The sequence below is a fragment of the Podarcis bocagei genome (genome assembly GCF_964188305.1).
Source record: "Podarcis bocagei genome assembly, chromosome: 12".
NCBI lineage: Eukaryota > Metazoa > Chordata > Lepidosauria > Squamata > Lacertidae > Podarcis > Podarcis bocagei.
In genome coordinates, this window is record NC_138137.1 from 6,989,109 (window position 1) to 7,006,225 (window position 17,117).

Below are 17,117 nucleotides of genomic sequence, written 5' to 3' on the forward strand. Positions count from 1 at the left end.
GCCACTAGTTGCTGGCCCTTCTCTGAATTTTTCTGAGACCAAATGGTCACCCTTGATCAGGTGGCACTCAAACGTCCTCCGCCCTTGCCTGTCCTTTTTCTTCAGTACCGAAGTTACAGGTATTTCAGTTATTCCTGAAAGTTCCTGCCTTGATTTGGCATCCTCCGAGCAGCAATGCTCTCAGCACGCTTCCCTTCCCTTCTCTTCCCACCATCTTTCCTATAGAAACATATTTCAGCAAACAATACATACAGTGAAGGTCGCTTTGCATATTGTTTAGGTGTATTTTAAAGAAGCTTTAAGCTGGACACCTAAAAATGTAAAGTGGTGAATGCAATAAATGTATGTTTGTGTATGTGTGTTGTATAGGCTTTCTCAGCAGGAAGCTGAGATTGGTTGCACCTCTAGCTGAATGTATAGTTAGGTTTTTCCTTGCATAATGCACAGACTGTACAGAATGGCCCAGAAATGCCTGCATATTCGTGTCCTTACACTTTTGGTTAACTGGGCAAGAGATTAGCCAAGACTGGTGATCTCCCTCTGAGTGTTACGTACTGTGATGCATCCTGCTTCTTGGGGGGAAATGAAGGGCAAACTTTGAAGATTCCAAGGACAACTTGAAAAATAAGAGAAAAGCAGGAAAAGTGTGCTAAAGGGGAGGGGAAACGAAAGCTTTTTAGAACCCCAGGGATTCCTATTGCCCAAAGTCCAGGTAAATTATCCATATTCTGGCTTCATTCATTGACTAAAAGCACTGACAGATAGGAGCAGACAGGCCAGCTCCTTTCATAGAAATTTCTTCAAAGGCTGTCTGCACATTTTGGTTCATAACTTTCTTTCCATATGGCCCGAAGTCTGACTTAAAAAATAAAATGAAATGAAAGCTCTGAATCTGTTTGCCAGGTATCGAAGCAGTAGGTCATGCTCCAATGTAAGTGTGCGTGGCATTGCAACCTTCATTTTCTTATCCAGGTTCTGCCCACCTCACTCTTTGCACAATAATCTGTTAATCTGTGTAATTGCAGGCAATATTTCCTTCCAGTGGCAACCTCCTGTTTCTTATGACATAGGGCGAGCTTTTCAGGGACTTGCAGTGGAAGGAGCATTTGTTTAACTGGATCCTAACCCTGATGTGTGTTACTGAAGTGTAAATCCATATAAAACAACTTATATATCCCTCTTTTGGAAATACTCCTTGATACAAGGGTCACTGCTACACTGCTGTCATCATTTTGGGTGGAAATCAGGATGTCTTCAATCTAATTGACTTCAATCTATTGACTTCATTTTATAGCAAAAGTATCAACAGATGCAGTCATAGAAAAGCTCATATTCATAGAAAGCGTTCATAACTGCTACATCAGTTAGAAGTACTGCTGTGGAAGCATGTTGTATTTTTTCGTGTATAACACGCCCCCATGTATAACACGACTCCTATTTTGGGGGACTCCAAATAAATCCCCCATATCCACGATCCATGTATAAGACGACCCCTAATTTCAAACTTGAAAAAATAGGGAAAATATGTAGTCTTATACACAGAAAAATACGGTAAGTGTATTTTCAACTGTGTGGGAAACTGTAGGACACAATTTCCCTTTGTAACCTCACCGTGTTAGTGATCTCAATCTTGGCCACAAATCTCGCACTCAAGGGAAGCTTCATTTATATTTATATTTAAAATGTTGCTCCAGGTACTTACCTTTAAATTTAGCAACAACCAACACTTTAAAATGACAACATTTTAACCAAAGTACATGTGTTATTGTTCCCTGACCTCAGAGGTTTTATTGGTGATGCGTTTGATAAATGGAAGGAGAAGCTATTTTGAGAAGTATAGGACATTAAGTATTCACATGCATTTGACTTTAAAGATTAGTTTGAGGAAATGTGCTATGACTAAAGGTGAAAGTGTGCTTAGTTCTGTATAACATGTGGAAACTGGAATTCTAAAAATAAGTTATGTGCATCTCAAATGTTAACCATCAGCAACAAGAGTTTAAGATAAGTCTTCTTCATATATGATTGTTTCCACCTCTAAATCAGTACGGTTGGGGGGAAAAATAAGAATTCTCCATTTGTCCCATCTCTTAGTCTACGAAGGATCAGAGACTGGTGTATTCTGGGAGGTTGCTTCCTGATCACCTTCAGCTGAAAGATATTCTCAGAAAAGTAAGCTTTACTTTCACCACTTACGTACAATCGCTACTTGTAAAAATAAAACAAATGTACAAAATTCTGTTAAACTGCGTAGTGACTGCTGCTGTGGGCGAGAGATGCAATTCAAATATTGCACAATTGCATGTAGGAAAGCGGGTGCAACATGATTTGATTAGCTAACTACATAAGCAAAATAATTACTTCAGTATATATTTTAGTTTATTACACTGATATTAGTCGCTGGCTACTGAGATTGCAGGTAAAGGATGCAATGTCCTAACTGGTATACAGGTATTCATGCTGAGGATTTAAAGGTAAGATATTGCTGCCCCACTGTCTTTGCAGTATTTCTGAATGCGTGTCTTGAAGTTCAACGTGCACATGACACATCATTCTTACTACTAAGATTTATATCTTCCAAACCAGTCCCAATTTAAATGCTGTCATTCTGCAGATGTGAAATGAATATGCTAAAGCTACTTTCCCAGGTTCTATCTGATACAGTATGAAAATACTGAAAGGTGTCAGCATAGAGATGCACAGATTTGTGCAGGTAGCAATTAGTACACACGCTCTAGATGAAAAAGTCAAAATATTGTGGATAAATAAGTGAAAATCTACAAGGTGACTCATTGCTCAAAAAGGAAGCTTGAGCAATGTGTTGAGGCCCATGATAATGACTAGGTAGCAAAAACTAGCTTGATACTTAAGTGGATTTACTTTTACTTAAAATTCCAAGAGGATGTATGAAAATCTTGAGCTCCCCTTTTTGCATTGAATACCTTCTGATTTAACTCTTAATTGAATAAAAACCGGAACATATTGCAAGACGCAGGTGTGACTTGCTAGAATAAAATTCAAGCTCTTTTTATTTGCTTTCTTATGAATCCGAGTAATTTGCTGTACTATCTGATGACTGTGATTCAGGTGCTTGCACACCTGCCGGCTCTCTGTTGGCACCTTTGGCCCAGAGATGAGCACATGAGGCAATTTTCATTTCCATAGCTGATCCACAGTGGAGTCCTTGTGTATGAACCTGGAGTTACTTAACGATACGAATAATATTTCACATTTATGCAGGACGCTTTGAGTTTTCAAAGCATTTTGCATACATTAGTCGTCCATACAATATCTTTGTAAGAAAGGTACGCCAGTAACTTTTCTCCTGCATGTCCCGGGAGTCTGTGGCACACATTCAGAAGTTTGATCACAGACTAATCAATATTGATTGAGGTCGGGGATTCCCAGTGGATAGAAGGTTTGATTTCCACTGCAGGATGAGTTGCCATAAGCTTTGTGACTTGCAACGGTTTGCTCTCTGGGAGTTTTTTAGCTGGAATTCCTGTGGGGTAGACAGACGTGCCTTTCTCTAAACACAGGTATTGATTCTGACGGAACAGCTTGGATGAGTAATTGCTTTGGCCGTTGATTTTGAAAATGTAACTTATCTATAGTTTGATAAGTAAGCTTTTATTTGGTGAAATGATTCACCCGTCTGTCACCAGAGGAAGGGCAGATTTGGGGGGGGGGGGAAGTTCATCAGTTTTAATTAGAAAATTGGATTTTGAACAGAAGGACTAGCTACGGTAAAAAGTGCAACTCTGGTTCTCCTCTTTTATGTACATTTTTAAGAACAAAAATCTTAGTATAAGACGGTCAGCAACCTAAGGCCCATGGGCCACAAACAGCCCATGGGAGTCATTTAAGAGGCCCATGGACCCCCACTGCCCACTCGGTTGGCTCCCATGCACTGTGCTAAACTGGCACAGAGCAAAGCAGGGACCACCTTCTGTGATGCTGGCCGGCTTCCCATTGGCTGCAGGAAGTTCCTGCAGCCAATGGGAAGCTACGGCGCCTCCTCCGTGCCGGAAGGAGCGCCAGAAATAGTGTTTGCGCATGCATGCGTGCGCACACACACTCTGGCCCACTGCGGTGTCTGCGGGACCATGAACCAGCCCAAGCCACAAAAACTTTGCTGACCCCTGGTATAAGACTTCTCTAGTATATATTTTTCCAACAAATATTCTGAAATATATTTTATTCTTCAAGTAACAGTGTAAAATATTGACTTGCCTCTGAACCGTTCAGCTGTAATGTGTATATACCAATTTTGTGTTTTAAAATTGCCTCATTTTCCTGCTAAATCTGCTCGCTTTTTTATTTTAGCAAGATGAGTATCATATGGTTCATCTAGTATGTTCTTCACGGACACCCCCAAATTCTCCAAAGCCTGATGTCCTTAGGGAAAACAATGGATCCTCAGCACCTGGCAACAGCTCGGTGAGTTGGCTTTGTGTAAGGTGCAATCGTTAAAGCTCTGTCAACAATGCTCTTTTACTATAATAAATCCTGACAGAAATATGATGACAGCATGGCAATGTTTCAGTATCAAAGTGCTTGACTATGATCCCAAGAGGAAACAGGTCCTGGGGTGTATAACGGAACTGCAAAATCCCTAGACTACTCAAATTGATGAAAAACTTGCTGTGTCTACTCCCCCCCCCCCAAATAATTAGTGTGTAATTGTGATATTTTCACTCAGAATAGGAATACAGACCCAATTTACAGAATGCTATTTCTCCCCCCCCCCGCAAGTCATTGTGATTTCCCCCCCTTAATAGCAAGAATTGCTTTACACATGATGTTTTTCCCACGTGAGGAAAATTTTCATTTTTAAAAAAATATGTTACCCCTTACTAAGGAAGCAGGCTAGGATTTTTATTTACTCAAGAGTCTTAAAGGAAAACAGCAGCAAAGAAGTCACAGGGAATAATTGGAAACCTAATGGTTCAGGGAAAGTGTAAGTAAAGTGTTTTGACTTCAGGTGTGAGCAGTATGCAGTGTAAAATAGTCCTTTTTTCAAAGTTTGGGGGAGCCAAACGATTCAGCATAAAACAGAATCTACATCTGATGGAAATTATCATTTTTTTAAAAAAGAGTTCAGAACATTCAGGATCGACGACTCCTTCGCCATCTCAAGAATCTTCACATACAGCTGGCACCGATGGTGTAAGACATCGCAACCTGGCACAGAGCAATCCTGTTCAGAGCCACCCGTTCCCTTATATAATGCAAGGGTAAGTAAAATGCTGAAGGGCTTTTTGCAAGAGCTTTGTTCAAGCATTCTGACTCCAGCTACAGAAGCTGAGGCTGTTGAACAGATTCTTGGGCTGGAGTATTGTATACGGGGGTTGGAGAGAGCTGTTGCTGTTACTGATATTATTGTTGTATCTTTAGTTTTAGATCTTACGATTTATGTAGAAATGGTTTCCATTAGGTTGTGTGCTTTTTATGTGTTTTATTTATTGTTTATGACTTCTGCTATGTTTGTAATTACGTAAATTTTGTCATGTTGTAAGACACGCTGAGCATAGTTTCAACTACGGAAAAGCGTCATTCAGATAAAATGACGGTGTGATGATTCATTTCTTGCAAGGTACTGTAATAACAGGGACACGGGTGGCGCTGTGGGTTAAACCACAGAGCCTAGGACTTGCCGATCAGAAGGTTGGTGGTTCGAATCCCCGCGACGGGATGAGCTCCCGTTGCTCGGTCCCAGCTCCTGCTAACCTAGCAGTTCGAAAGCACGTCAAAGTGCAAGTAGATAAATAGGTACCACTCCGGCAGGAAGGTAAACGGCGTTTCTGCGCGCTGCTCTGGTTCGCCAGAAGCGGCTTAGTCATGCTGGCCACATGACCTGGAAGCTGTATGCCGGCTTCCTCGGCCAATAAAGCGAAATGAGTGCCACAACCCCAGAGTCGTCCGCAACTGGACCTAATGGTCAGGGGTCCCTTTACCTTTACTGTAGTAACAATACTGTATTGCAAGATTATGTTTGGCTGAAATGTTAAAAGTCCTGTGGACTTCTCCAGGTTGGAGAAAAAGGCAGCGGATTTCTCCTTGCAAAACAAACAAGCTTCCATTTATTGTGTTTGTTTACTGAATTTATTTCATAAAATTTATATGCCGCTCGATGGTAGAAATAGATCCCAGAGCAGTTTACAAAACAAGTAATCAGTATACCTAAGGCTCTTACAAAGTTTCTGTGCGTGAATAACTTGTATGTTCCCACCACCAAGTGTAGAATGATTAACTTTAAGTTTGCTGATGATGCTGTTCGTCATTGCTGTGTTGAGCAATTTTCTAAGCATCTGGTGCTTTTATCAGCGCTTTCATCAGCATCCGATAGGCCTTTCCTTCAAGATTTATCTGTTGCATAGCAGTTTATGGAATACATCTGCAAGTGCCGTACATCAAAAGAAGATGCCTTCAGTGATTGTTTTTCACTTGTTCTGTTCTAGGCTGATTAAAGCGAAGGACAAAAAAAATGTGCTCACTTCTTAGAGAGGGAAACTGGTCAGGGTCACAACTGAGGTTATTCACTTTTCCCAACTTCCATCGTTCATTAAAATAATAATTCAAGGCAACTCTTTTTGTTCCTGGATCATTTTTACTTCCAAAGAGTTAAAAATCAATTTGGGGGAGGGATTAGTGGGTGACACATTGTTTTTTTGAGGGAAAAATAGTGTTGAAGACAGTTGGCAGCTGTATCTGCAGATGCAGTTATATTTACTGTGGCTGCCTAGCTCATGCTAACATTTCTCCATGTGATTATGAAACTTATTTGTGAACACTTGGAGAAACTAAATAGGTTTCGCTTTCATGTGTGAACTGCAGGATTGATAAAAAAGCAGACTGTCTCAAAAATAAACTGGTTTGAAATGAAATATGAATTTGATACAGGTGTGTTAAAATATATAGACATACTTTAAACCAGATCCCTTCTTGTGTTTAGGCTGTTGTCCTGTTCCCAGTTACCTGGAAGTAAGCTATATTAAAGGGATGCAGGTGGCACTGTGGGTTAAACCACCGAGCTTAGGACTTGCTGATCAGAAGGTCGGTGGTTCGAATCCCCGCAACGGGGTGAGCTCCTATTGCTCTGTCCCAGTTCCTGCCTACCTAGCAGTTCGAAAGCACGTCAAAATGCAAGTAGATAAATAGGTACCGCTCCGGCAGGAAGGTAAACACCGTTTCCGTGCACTGCTCTGGTTCGCCATGGCTTAGTCATGCTGGCCACACGACTGGGAAGCTGTACGCCAGCTCCCTCAGCCAATAAGGCGAAATGAGCGCCGCCACCCCAGAGTCGGTCACGACTGGACCTAATGGTCAGGGGTCCCTTTACCTTTACCTAAGCCATATTAAACTCCATGGAAATCACTTCTGAGTCGCTATATAAGATTGCACTGTTATCCTGCTTTTTTTGTTTAAGCAAAAGGTCAAAAATACCCGAACATTATAAATGTGAAAAAATGGGTTAAATTACTTCCGTACAAATTATGACTACTTAGACTCTACCAAACAGATAAACTTCTTTTGCATCTCATTGCTGGGGCATTTCTATCTAGTAACTGCCAGTTGCTTCTGGAAAATTCTAGGCATATAGGCCTCGTATAGGTTATGTTGAAAAGTGCCCTTGCACGTATACAGAGGGAGCCAAATAAAAACCTTTAATTTCATAACAACTTTCCTGTCTTTCAAAAGGCTATAAACATCTGAAACTTAGAGGTTTGAGTTTATGCAACTCTGGTTGCAAACCAGTATGTTTTATCTTGTTTTGAAACAAGGTGCAAAACTGATTGCTTGATTAAAATTATCTACTGTGGTGAACTCCACCTGTAGTGTATTAAATTCCCAAATTCACACATAAATGTGTATTGAAACCCACAAAATCTACTCTTTTGCACTCTTGTTGCCTAATACTGATAGCTTGTTTCACTTCCTTAAATGCTTTTGTGAGGAAACAGCCAAAGTATTCTTCGCAAGCAAAAATATTTAAAGTAGAGGAACATGTGGCATAATGGAGACCAATCAGATTATTCTCCCAACAATTTTATATTGTATTGTACATCAGAACTTCTAGTATTCTCCCCACTTCTCCCATCTCCTTAGTCTTGAAAGTATATTGTGAATTAGCAAGGTCTCCTGTGGCATCTTGCAGCCAATTTTCTTTCTAAGAGAGGAATTGTTGTCTGATGCAATACAGTTGCATCAACTGCTAACATTGTAAATACTTGTTGCCCTTAAAGATAAGATGGGGCATTTCTGTTCTTTAAGATTCTCTTTAATGCACGTGAGCGGCTGACGGTTTTATATCATGCCAGCTTCTTCTAAAATCACTTTGGTACTTGACCCTGCTAACTGAACGCTCTGCTTTGCAAATGCTGTAGTTGTAACATGTTATCACACATTTGGTGTGAAGTAGCACACAGCGCTTGTTCCTAAATATTATATGAGTATATTTCTTCTACTGTAAAGTGTTATGTCCTGATAAATGATACCAAAGTGCGATCTTCTGCTTTAATGGAAAATGACAGTGAAAATCACTCTGTCTGTCTGTCTGTCTCTCTCTCTTACACACACACACACACACACACACACACACACACACACACACGGCTTCCTCAACACAAATCAGGCTTCCTCAACCTCGGCCCTCCAGATGTTTTGAGACCACAATTCCCATCATCCCTGACCACTGGTCCTGCTAGCTAATAATAGTAATAATAATAAATTTTATTTATACCCTACCCTCCCCAGCCAAGACCGGGCTCAGGGCGGCTAGGGATCATGGCAGTTGTAGGCCAAAAACATCTGGAGGGCCAAGGTTGAGGAAGCCTGGTCTAAATTAACAAGGATGATAACTCTTTTGGTTGTTGCTGATTACACCTCTAGGAGGCCTGCGGGGGGGGGGGGCTGTGTTGAAATCCTCTTGAATTTCCTGTAGTACTAGATTTCTGCATGCTTGCAAAATACTAAATTAAATTTAGTAAGGAAATTAAGTTTTAAGGAAAATGTGCACAGGTGAAATTACCCTGTCAACACATAATACCTGATTTCTGATTTAGCGACTTAAAAGCAGACTGTCATCTCCTTTTGTCTTTGTGGGGAAACGTGTTCTATGTAACTTTGGATATTCCGTTGATATCGGACAACCTTGCATGTAATTCGCTTTGCTTGTCTGCAGCAATGTAGGAAACCAGTTCCCTGGGCAAGGAGTTCCAGCTGCTTTTCCTGTGTACCCTGCTTTCAGCCCACTGCAGATGATTTGGTGGCAGCAGATGTATGCCCGCCAGTATTACATGCAATAGTAAGTACAAACGGTGCGTTCTTTAAATTAGTATTGAGACAGCAGAGTGGCAGTTAAGACATAGAGACAAGACTTTGTTATTCTTGAGTGGGCACTAGGACATCACCAGGTGAGTGCTGTTACCCTCCACTTGCTTGAAGCCGCCCTAGTGCACCCTCAGAAACACCTTTCAGGTGAGTGCCAACGCTACCTTCCCTGGGCTTTGGTAAACTAAATCTAATGTGAAAACATATTTCCCCCAAAACATTCACCAGAATAATTTCTCCTTTGTGAAAAATGCTTACAAATGCAGCCTTACTTTTGTTTGGAGGCTGGCTTTGGTTCGTGCTTTATATTGGACAAAAATGAATATACGTTTGTGGGATGTGATACATAAGTAGCAGTCAAATACAACATTCCTTGTTTTCCTAGAGTGGACATGGCAAGGGGATGTTTGGTCCAGCCAGTCGGAACGTCCTGTTTCCTCCTGGGCTGGGACATACTTCCTTAGCATGTGATTAGAGGTGGGCGTGACCTTACCTGTGCAGGTATCAAAAGCACAAGGCACTCACACTCTCTCTTTGACATCCTCCGTTGTTGGAGCAACAGCTCTTTTTAGGTAGAGATGCCCTGTTGGCTTTGAGCCAACAGAGGACAATGGGACTATCTCCATATGGCAGGCATGTCTAAAGTCCGTCTTGGGGGCCTAATCCTGCCTGGCGGTCAGTTTAATCCAGCCCCGTGGCTGTTTATTTCCTGGGGTAAAATCCTAAAAAAAAGTTCAACAACTTCAACCCTTTAGTTGGCCCTCACGGCCCTTGACTTCATCAAATCTGGCCCTCTTTGAAAAAGTGTGGACACCACTGCCATATGGGATAGCTCCACATGTATATATTTTGTAACTAAGTCTGCCTTCAGGGATCCAACTTGAACTGATGATGTTGTAAGCAAACTTCTTTTACTGACTTTAAATAAGATTGTCTTGGGTTCATTCTTTTGAGAGGGATAAAAGGGGACTTACCAGGAGCATACAATTCAGTACTGAATTGTATGATTGTGAGAGGCTTAAACAAGCCTGCAACCAGCTACCCACTATGTGTTAAAAGGGGAATGCACTCTGCTAAGTAAAGGGACTTGCTAATGCAAGTTTGGAAGGATATTAATAAACAATATATCCTCTCCTGCCTCCCTGAACATTCCCACAAAGTTGACTTGTATTATTGTTTCACGGTGAAGAGCATTCTTAGGACCTTGCCTTCCCATCCGTTGGCTTTCAGGATGGGTTCCGCCAGAAAGTGACAGGCCGCCATGCCACGCCACAGCTCTGTGTTGGCCTAGACTGTGCCTTGGCCAAAGGCCTGGTGGAACAGCTCTGTCTTGCAGGCCCTGCGGAAAGATATCAATTCCCACAGGGCCCTGGTCTCTTGTGACAGAGCGTTTCAACAGATCGGGGCCACAGCCAAAAAAAGCCCTGGCTCTGGTTGAGGCCAGCCTAACCTCTCTGTGGCCTGGGATCTCCAAGATGTTTTTATTTGAAGACCGTAAGGTCCTCCGTGGGGTGTTCCAGGAGAGGAGGTCCCATAGGTACGAGGGTCCTAGGCCGTACAGGGCTTTAAAGGTTAAAATCAGCACCTTAAACCTGATCCTGTACTCCACCAGGAGCCAGTGCAGTTGGTATAGCACGGGTGAATGTGATCTCGCAGCGGGGACCCCGTAAGGAGTCTCGCCGCGGCATTCTGCACCCGCTGGAGTTTCTGGGTCAGTCTCAGGGGCAGCCCCACGCAGACTGAGTTATAATAACCAAGTCTGGAGGTGAATGTCGCATGGTTCACAGTGGCTAGGTCAGGCCTCTCCTTGTCATTGCATGTCACAGTGCAAGTAGATAAATAGGTACCGCTCCGGCGGGAAGGTAAACGGCATTTCCGTGCGCTGCTCTGGTTTGCCAGAAGCGGCTTAGTCATGCTGGCCACATGACCCGGAAGCTGTACGCCGGCTCCCTCGGCCAATAAAGCGAGATGAGCGCTGCAACCCCAGAGTCGGTCACGACTGGACCTAATGGTCAGGGGTCCCTTTACCTTTAAATTGCTTTATGAATTCACCGCAGTGGGCAGTATTGAAGGGGAACTGTAACCTGTGCCAGGCTATGAATGCGTTTGCCCCGGGTAGTTCAGCCGACGATTGTGAAGAATGTTCCTGCATAGATACCTAACGAAGGTGGTGGTTGTTTTTTACACTCGTCAACAGTCAAGCTGCAGTTTCAGCCCAGGCAACGCCCAGCACGGAATCAGACAGCCCCCCCGTTCCGCAGCCCCCCAACTCTGAGCGTGCTCCTGCCAATGAGCCCCCAGCAGCACCCAATGTAGCCCCCCAGGAGAACAGGCCTGTCAATCAGAATGTGCAGATGAATGCTCAAGGCGGCCCAGTGATGAACGAGGAGGACTTCAACCGAGACTGGCTGGACTGGATGTATACGTTTTCCAGAGCAGCTATCCTCCTTAGCATTGTCTACTTCTATTCGTCCTTCAGTCGGTTTGTGATGGTGATGGGAGCCATGCTGCTGGTTTACCTGTGAGTAAATGCTGCTGATTGATACACAACACTTTGGTCTGAATACAGAGCACTCCCCCAAGTACAGCATTTCGACAATCAATGCAGATCAGTACAGTGGTACCTCAGTTTTCGAACTTAATCTGTTTCGGAAGTCCGTTCTTAAACCGAAACCGTTCTTAAACCGAGGCGTGCTTTCCCTACTGAGGCCTCCCGCAGCCGGTGCCCTTCCACCGTTCCTCTTCCGTTCTTAGACTGAGGTAAAGTTCACAAACCGGGACACTATTTCTGGTTTTGCGGAGTTCGTAAACCAAATAATTTGTAAACAGGGCTGTTCTTAAACCGAGGTACCACTGAATTGGTTTCCCTGTATTGTGTAGCGGAGTTTGCCCAAGGGAGATGGTGCCTTGCCCAGTCCCTTCATGGCCAAAGTGAGATCTGAACCAGGGACTTCCCAGTCCCTGTTGCTTTCCTCTGCTCCACCCCAAGTTTGGCCATTAGCATAATCCGTGTAAATAACGGTTAAGGGTTTTCTTGTCAGTTACATGATTAGAATCCGAATTTTAAAGTTTGACTGATGCAAAACTAATCATTTCTATTAGTACATTAGACGCTCGGGTTGCAAACATGATCCGTGCGGGAAGCACGTTCGCAACCCACAGCGCCGCATCTGCGCATGCGCGAGTCACTATTTGGTGCTTCTGCGCAAGCGCTGAAACCTGGAAGTAACCTGTTCTGGTACTTCCAGGTTCGGCGCAGTGCGCAACCCAAAATCGCACAACCAGAAGTGTCTGTATCCCGAGGTATGATTGTATTTAAAATGCGTTAAAAACAAAATTAATTTAAAAATTGTACTTCAGGATAAATACTTAGCATGTGATATCTGTATGTTGTATGAGCTTGCCATTCTAATTTCCAAAATCAATACTCTAACACCTCTAACAACGTGGAATCTTACTGGTTTCCTTCAGGAGGCTGAGGCATGTAATAGGAGCTGAATTTTCTTACATTGTTTTCAAAGACCTATTTGAAACAGATGAAACAGCACATATAGTATCAGTGACTGAGCATCTTAAAGACGAAGCTTTTATTAATGCAAACTGAAGGGAGAATGAATCTGAGTATTTTGAGCATTGCTTTCTGTGAACAGGGGATCCCACAGGGGGAGCGTTGTAGATCAACACAAAACAGTTGGGTAGGCACCCTGTTCACACGCATCTGAGGTTGTGTAGTGTGCTTGCACAATGGGGAGTAGAAATTAATCCTGATTTTGACAAACAAATATATCATGGCTTGAGTATGTGCGCATTGGGTTCTAACATTAAGCTCTCACACAGTATGTGGGCATGTGGTGGGTTATTTATACTCGGAGAAAACGGGTGTGTGATCTCCATGTGCATTGGATCAAGAATATATGAGCAGCACTATTAATGTTTGGTTACGTTTGCCATGGTTGTCGTGTGCTCATCTGAATGAAAGTAGAAACTACCAGTGTATCTTCATTCTGTCCTGTGAATTAACTTGAACCATATTTTACAGAAGCAACATCTGCTATGTTTCATATTCTTTAATAAGCTTAAACCATTTTTAAGGGCAGAGACAGAGCCTTAATTGCTCTATTGTCTATCATGATGTGCAGAGCTTTTCTGTAAAACCAGCTTTTCTGTAAATAATTTACTTTGGCAATAACAAGAATATTCAAATGATTTAAACTGAGCCTTTCGTAACTTTCCTAAAATTTCTGCAAGCTTGCCTAGGTCATGCAGCTAGTTCCACGTGTGGTTAAATAGGGACCTCTCTTCCTATTTTTAGTGACTATTGGCATCTGATTTGGTCTATTTCTTCTCTACAAATCTGGTTGAAGAATGAGCCTTCCAGGGGAGAGCTATTTCACTGTTCCATTGCCAACATTCTATTTGTTTTCTCAGGTCAGGCAGGTATGATTTCTAGTAACTTTGCACATGTGTATTGTAAAACAGACACCAAGCTGGCTGGTTTCCATTCAGGCAAGAGGGACTCCAACAGCCTCCAGGGAACAATGAAGACCTGAACCACGATGGGCAAAACGTAAATAATGCTGGACTTGAGGAGATGGTAGGTGGATGCACATTCATGTTTACTTCCCCAAAAATGCCGTATTTTTTGTTCTATAGGACGCACATTTTCCCCTCCAAAAATTAAGGGGAAATGTGTGTGCGTCCTATAGAGTGAATGCAGGCTGGGCCGCTAAGCCCAAAGCCAGAACAGGAAGACGGAGCACTGCGGAGCGCTCCGTCTCGCTGTTCTAGCTTGGGGACGGCTGCGCGCAAACCTCTGCAGGACAGCGGGGTGCCTTCACCCCGCTGCCTGCAGAAGCTAGCAAGGCTGTTCCCAAGCCAGAACAGCAAGACGGAGGGCTCCGTCTCGCTGTTCTAGCTTGGGGATGGCTGCGCGCAAACCTCTGCAGGGCAGCGGGGCGCTGCGCTCCAAAGGCTTCAGGGATCTTTGAGGCTGGCGGTGGGGGAAAGCAGCGCTTCCCCCCACCGCCAGCCCCACAAGCTCTGGTGAATGTACCTTGAACGCACCTTGTTTTAGAGGGGGAGAACAAGAAAAAATTTTTTTCCCCTGTTCTTCCCCTCCTATGGTCCGGTGCGTCCTATGGACCGGAAAATACGGTATATAGCTGGAGAGTGGTGCTGTTGGCAGTTTTAAGATGTGCTGACAGCTCTTCCTTTAAAAGTGAACTCTTACATTAAGGTAATGAAATTAAATTAAGACTACCATCCCATGTTCAGTTAACCTGGGAGTAAGCTTCTGGGACACGGGTGGTGATGTGGGTTAAACCACAGAGCCTAGGACTTGCTGATCAGAAGGTTGGTGGTTCGAATCCCCACGACGGGGTGAGCGCCTATTGCTCAGTCCCAGCTCCTGCCAACCTAGCAGTTCGAAAGCAAGTCAAAGTGCAAGTAGATAAATAGGTACCGCTCCCGCGGGAAGGTAAACGGCGTTTCTGTGCGCTGCTCTGGTTCGCCAGAAGCGGTTTAGTCATGCTGGCTACATGACCTAGAAGCTGTACACCGGCTCCCTCGGCCAATAAAGTGAGATGAGCGCCGCAACTCCAGAGTCGGCCACGACTGGACCTAATGGTCAGGGGTCCCTTTACCTTTAAGCTTCTTTGAATGGTGGAACTTTCTTAAGGTCTACAGGGCTGTAGGGTCAAATGGTTAAATTGCACTTTTCATATACATCATGTTGCATTCTCTCATTTTGTCAAATTTTACCAAATTATTATATCCGGCTACATCATAGGTTTCTTTTTTTAAAAAAAATTATTTTTGCATTTTCTATTTTTCATAAACAAATGAATTAACTACATAAACATATAATCCCTTTAGACTCCCCCCATTGTGGATCTTAATGTAATGATTTCCCCCTCTGCATCTCTTTGATAACACTATTTATTTTAAATCCTTTGTCAATCCACAGTTCAAATTTTTACTACAAGTTTTCTGCCAATCCTACCAATGTATGTAATTGTTTACAATAGCTTTTCGAATGAATTATAAACTTTCCCCCTTCTTCATTAAAGAAAGGCCTCCTCTTCCTGGTTTCTAATTCTTCCTGTTAGCCTTGCCACCTCGGCATAGTTCTTCAATTTTGTCTTTTCTTTGGTCAGATTTTCATTTCTTGGCTAACAACAGCCCTACATCCTAGAATTCTGTATATATAACATGATTCCATCACTGCAATTTATATCCCTCTGATTTGAAACGGTTAATGCCCCACGGAGAGCCTCAAGGTCCATAAATAGCAACACCCTAGAGGTCCCGGGCCCTAAGGAAGTCAGATTAGCCTCAACCAGAGCCAGGGCCTTTTCAACACTGGCCCCAACTTGGTGGAACGCTCTGTCTCATGAGACCAGGGCCCTGCAGGATCGGATTTCTTTCCGCAGGGCCTGTAAGACAGAGTTGTTCCGCCTGGCCTTTGGCTTGGAGCCAATTTGATTCCCTCCCCCTCTTTCTTTTTCCTTTTCTCCTCCTGTGATGAGGCTGCATTTTAATATTTTAATGTTTCAATATTTTAATGTTGTATTTTAATCTTGCTTTTAAGTTGTATTCATTCAACTTGTTTTTATTACTGCTTGTAAGCCGCCCTGAGCCCGGCCTTGGCTGGGGAGGGCAGGGTATAAAAAATTATTATTATTATTATTAAACCACTTGGGGAATTTGTTTTGCAAAGGAGCACCTTATGGACGACGGGATGGACGAAGACAGTGGCGAAGATGTCGTTGACGTCAACGCAGAGCATCCGCATCCCGGCTTTATGGCTTCCGCCTGGTCCTTCATCACCACTTTCTTCACGTCCCTCATCCCCGAAGGGCCTCCACAAGTTGGCAACTAAGCCAGGCAGGAGCCGTCAGTAGCAGAGGAGAGTTATGCTCAAAAGTGGAAGTTGACTCTGGGCAGGGGGTATTTTAAATACAGTGCAATTTCAAGATTTATAATGTAAACTTTCTGATCATGGTGTACAAAAATGTGTATTTTTCTCTCTCTCCGCTTTCTCATGCTTACGGATATTTTAAGCAGAAATGGACTACTAAATGCTTTTTAAAAGATTCTTTATGTAAAGAAGAACAAATGTAAAAAAAAAATAGTCTTCCATGTTTTTTTTGTTTCAATTGTGACAACACTGAGGCGAGACGTCTCGCTTGTAGTTGGTGTGCGGTGTCATCCCTTTAAAGAGTTGTTAAAATACAAATATCGGGAGGAGCTCTTTGGAAATAAGACCCTTCGCAGTAAAAAACCAGTACCTGTATAGGAATCATTGTGTATGTGGTTTTTAAAATTGCTTAAAGTAAATCTGCACCATAGTTTTGAGTTGGAGGCAACACCGTTTTGCCAGGGGCATGTATTCCCCCCCCCTCACTTCATGCCACAAATGACATAGCAGCTCTTCAAAGGGAACAGACAGTGATTGAGTGCACTACAAACTGTTTAATACATGCTGTACTTTTTTTTTTTAAATACATGTACTGGGAAGCACAGAAACATGTAATTAGTTTTTTAATTAAACAAAAAACAGAAAAGCTACGGTGAAAAGAACACACATTCTTTTGAATTCTTCTGTATTCATCTCCAGCAGGGGTGGCCAACTCCCAAGAGACTGCGATCTACTTACAAAATTAAAATCTGGCAGTGATCTACCCCCATTTTGGGGGGGGGGGAGGTTCAGGTCAAAGATGTGGAGCTTTTTTAGGGAAGAGGAAAGCCCCATTTTGGGTTGATTCAAGTGATAGTTTTTGAGC

The 17,117-nt window shown here is 43.0% G+C and overlaps 1 protein-coding gene across 1 annotated transcript in view; it reads left to right on the plus strand.

Moving 5' to 3' along the window:
- The window catches only part of HERPUD2 (HERPUD family member 2), a 17,922-nt gene extending 1,008 nt beyond the window's left edge, over positions 1–16,914 (plus strand). The window contains exons 2-8 of the mRNA XM_081165200.1: positions 2,095–2,172; positions 4,327–4,440; positions 5,098–5,237; positions 9,185–9,307; positions 11,531–11,854; positions 13,813–13,927; positions 16,052–16,914. Of these exons, the coding sequence (XP_081021326.1) occupies positions 2,095–2,172; positions 4,327–4,440; positions 5,098–5,237; positions 9,185–9,307; positions 11,531–11,854; positions 13,813–13,927; positions 16,052–16,213 (1,056 nt within the window). The 3' untranslated portion in view covers positions 16,214–16,914. The remainder of the gene's footprint in view (positions 1–2,094; positions 2,173–4,326; positions 4,441–5,097; positions 5,238–9,184; positions 9,308–11,530; positions 11,855–13,812; positions 13,928–16,051) is intronic.
- Positions 16,915–17,117: the final 203 nt, after the last annotated feature.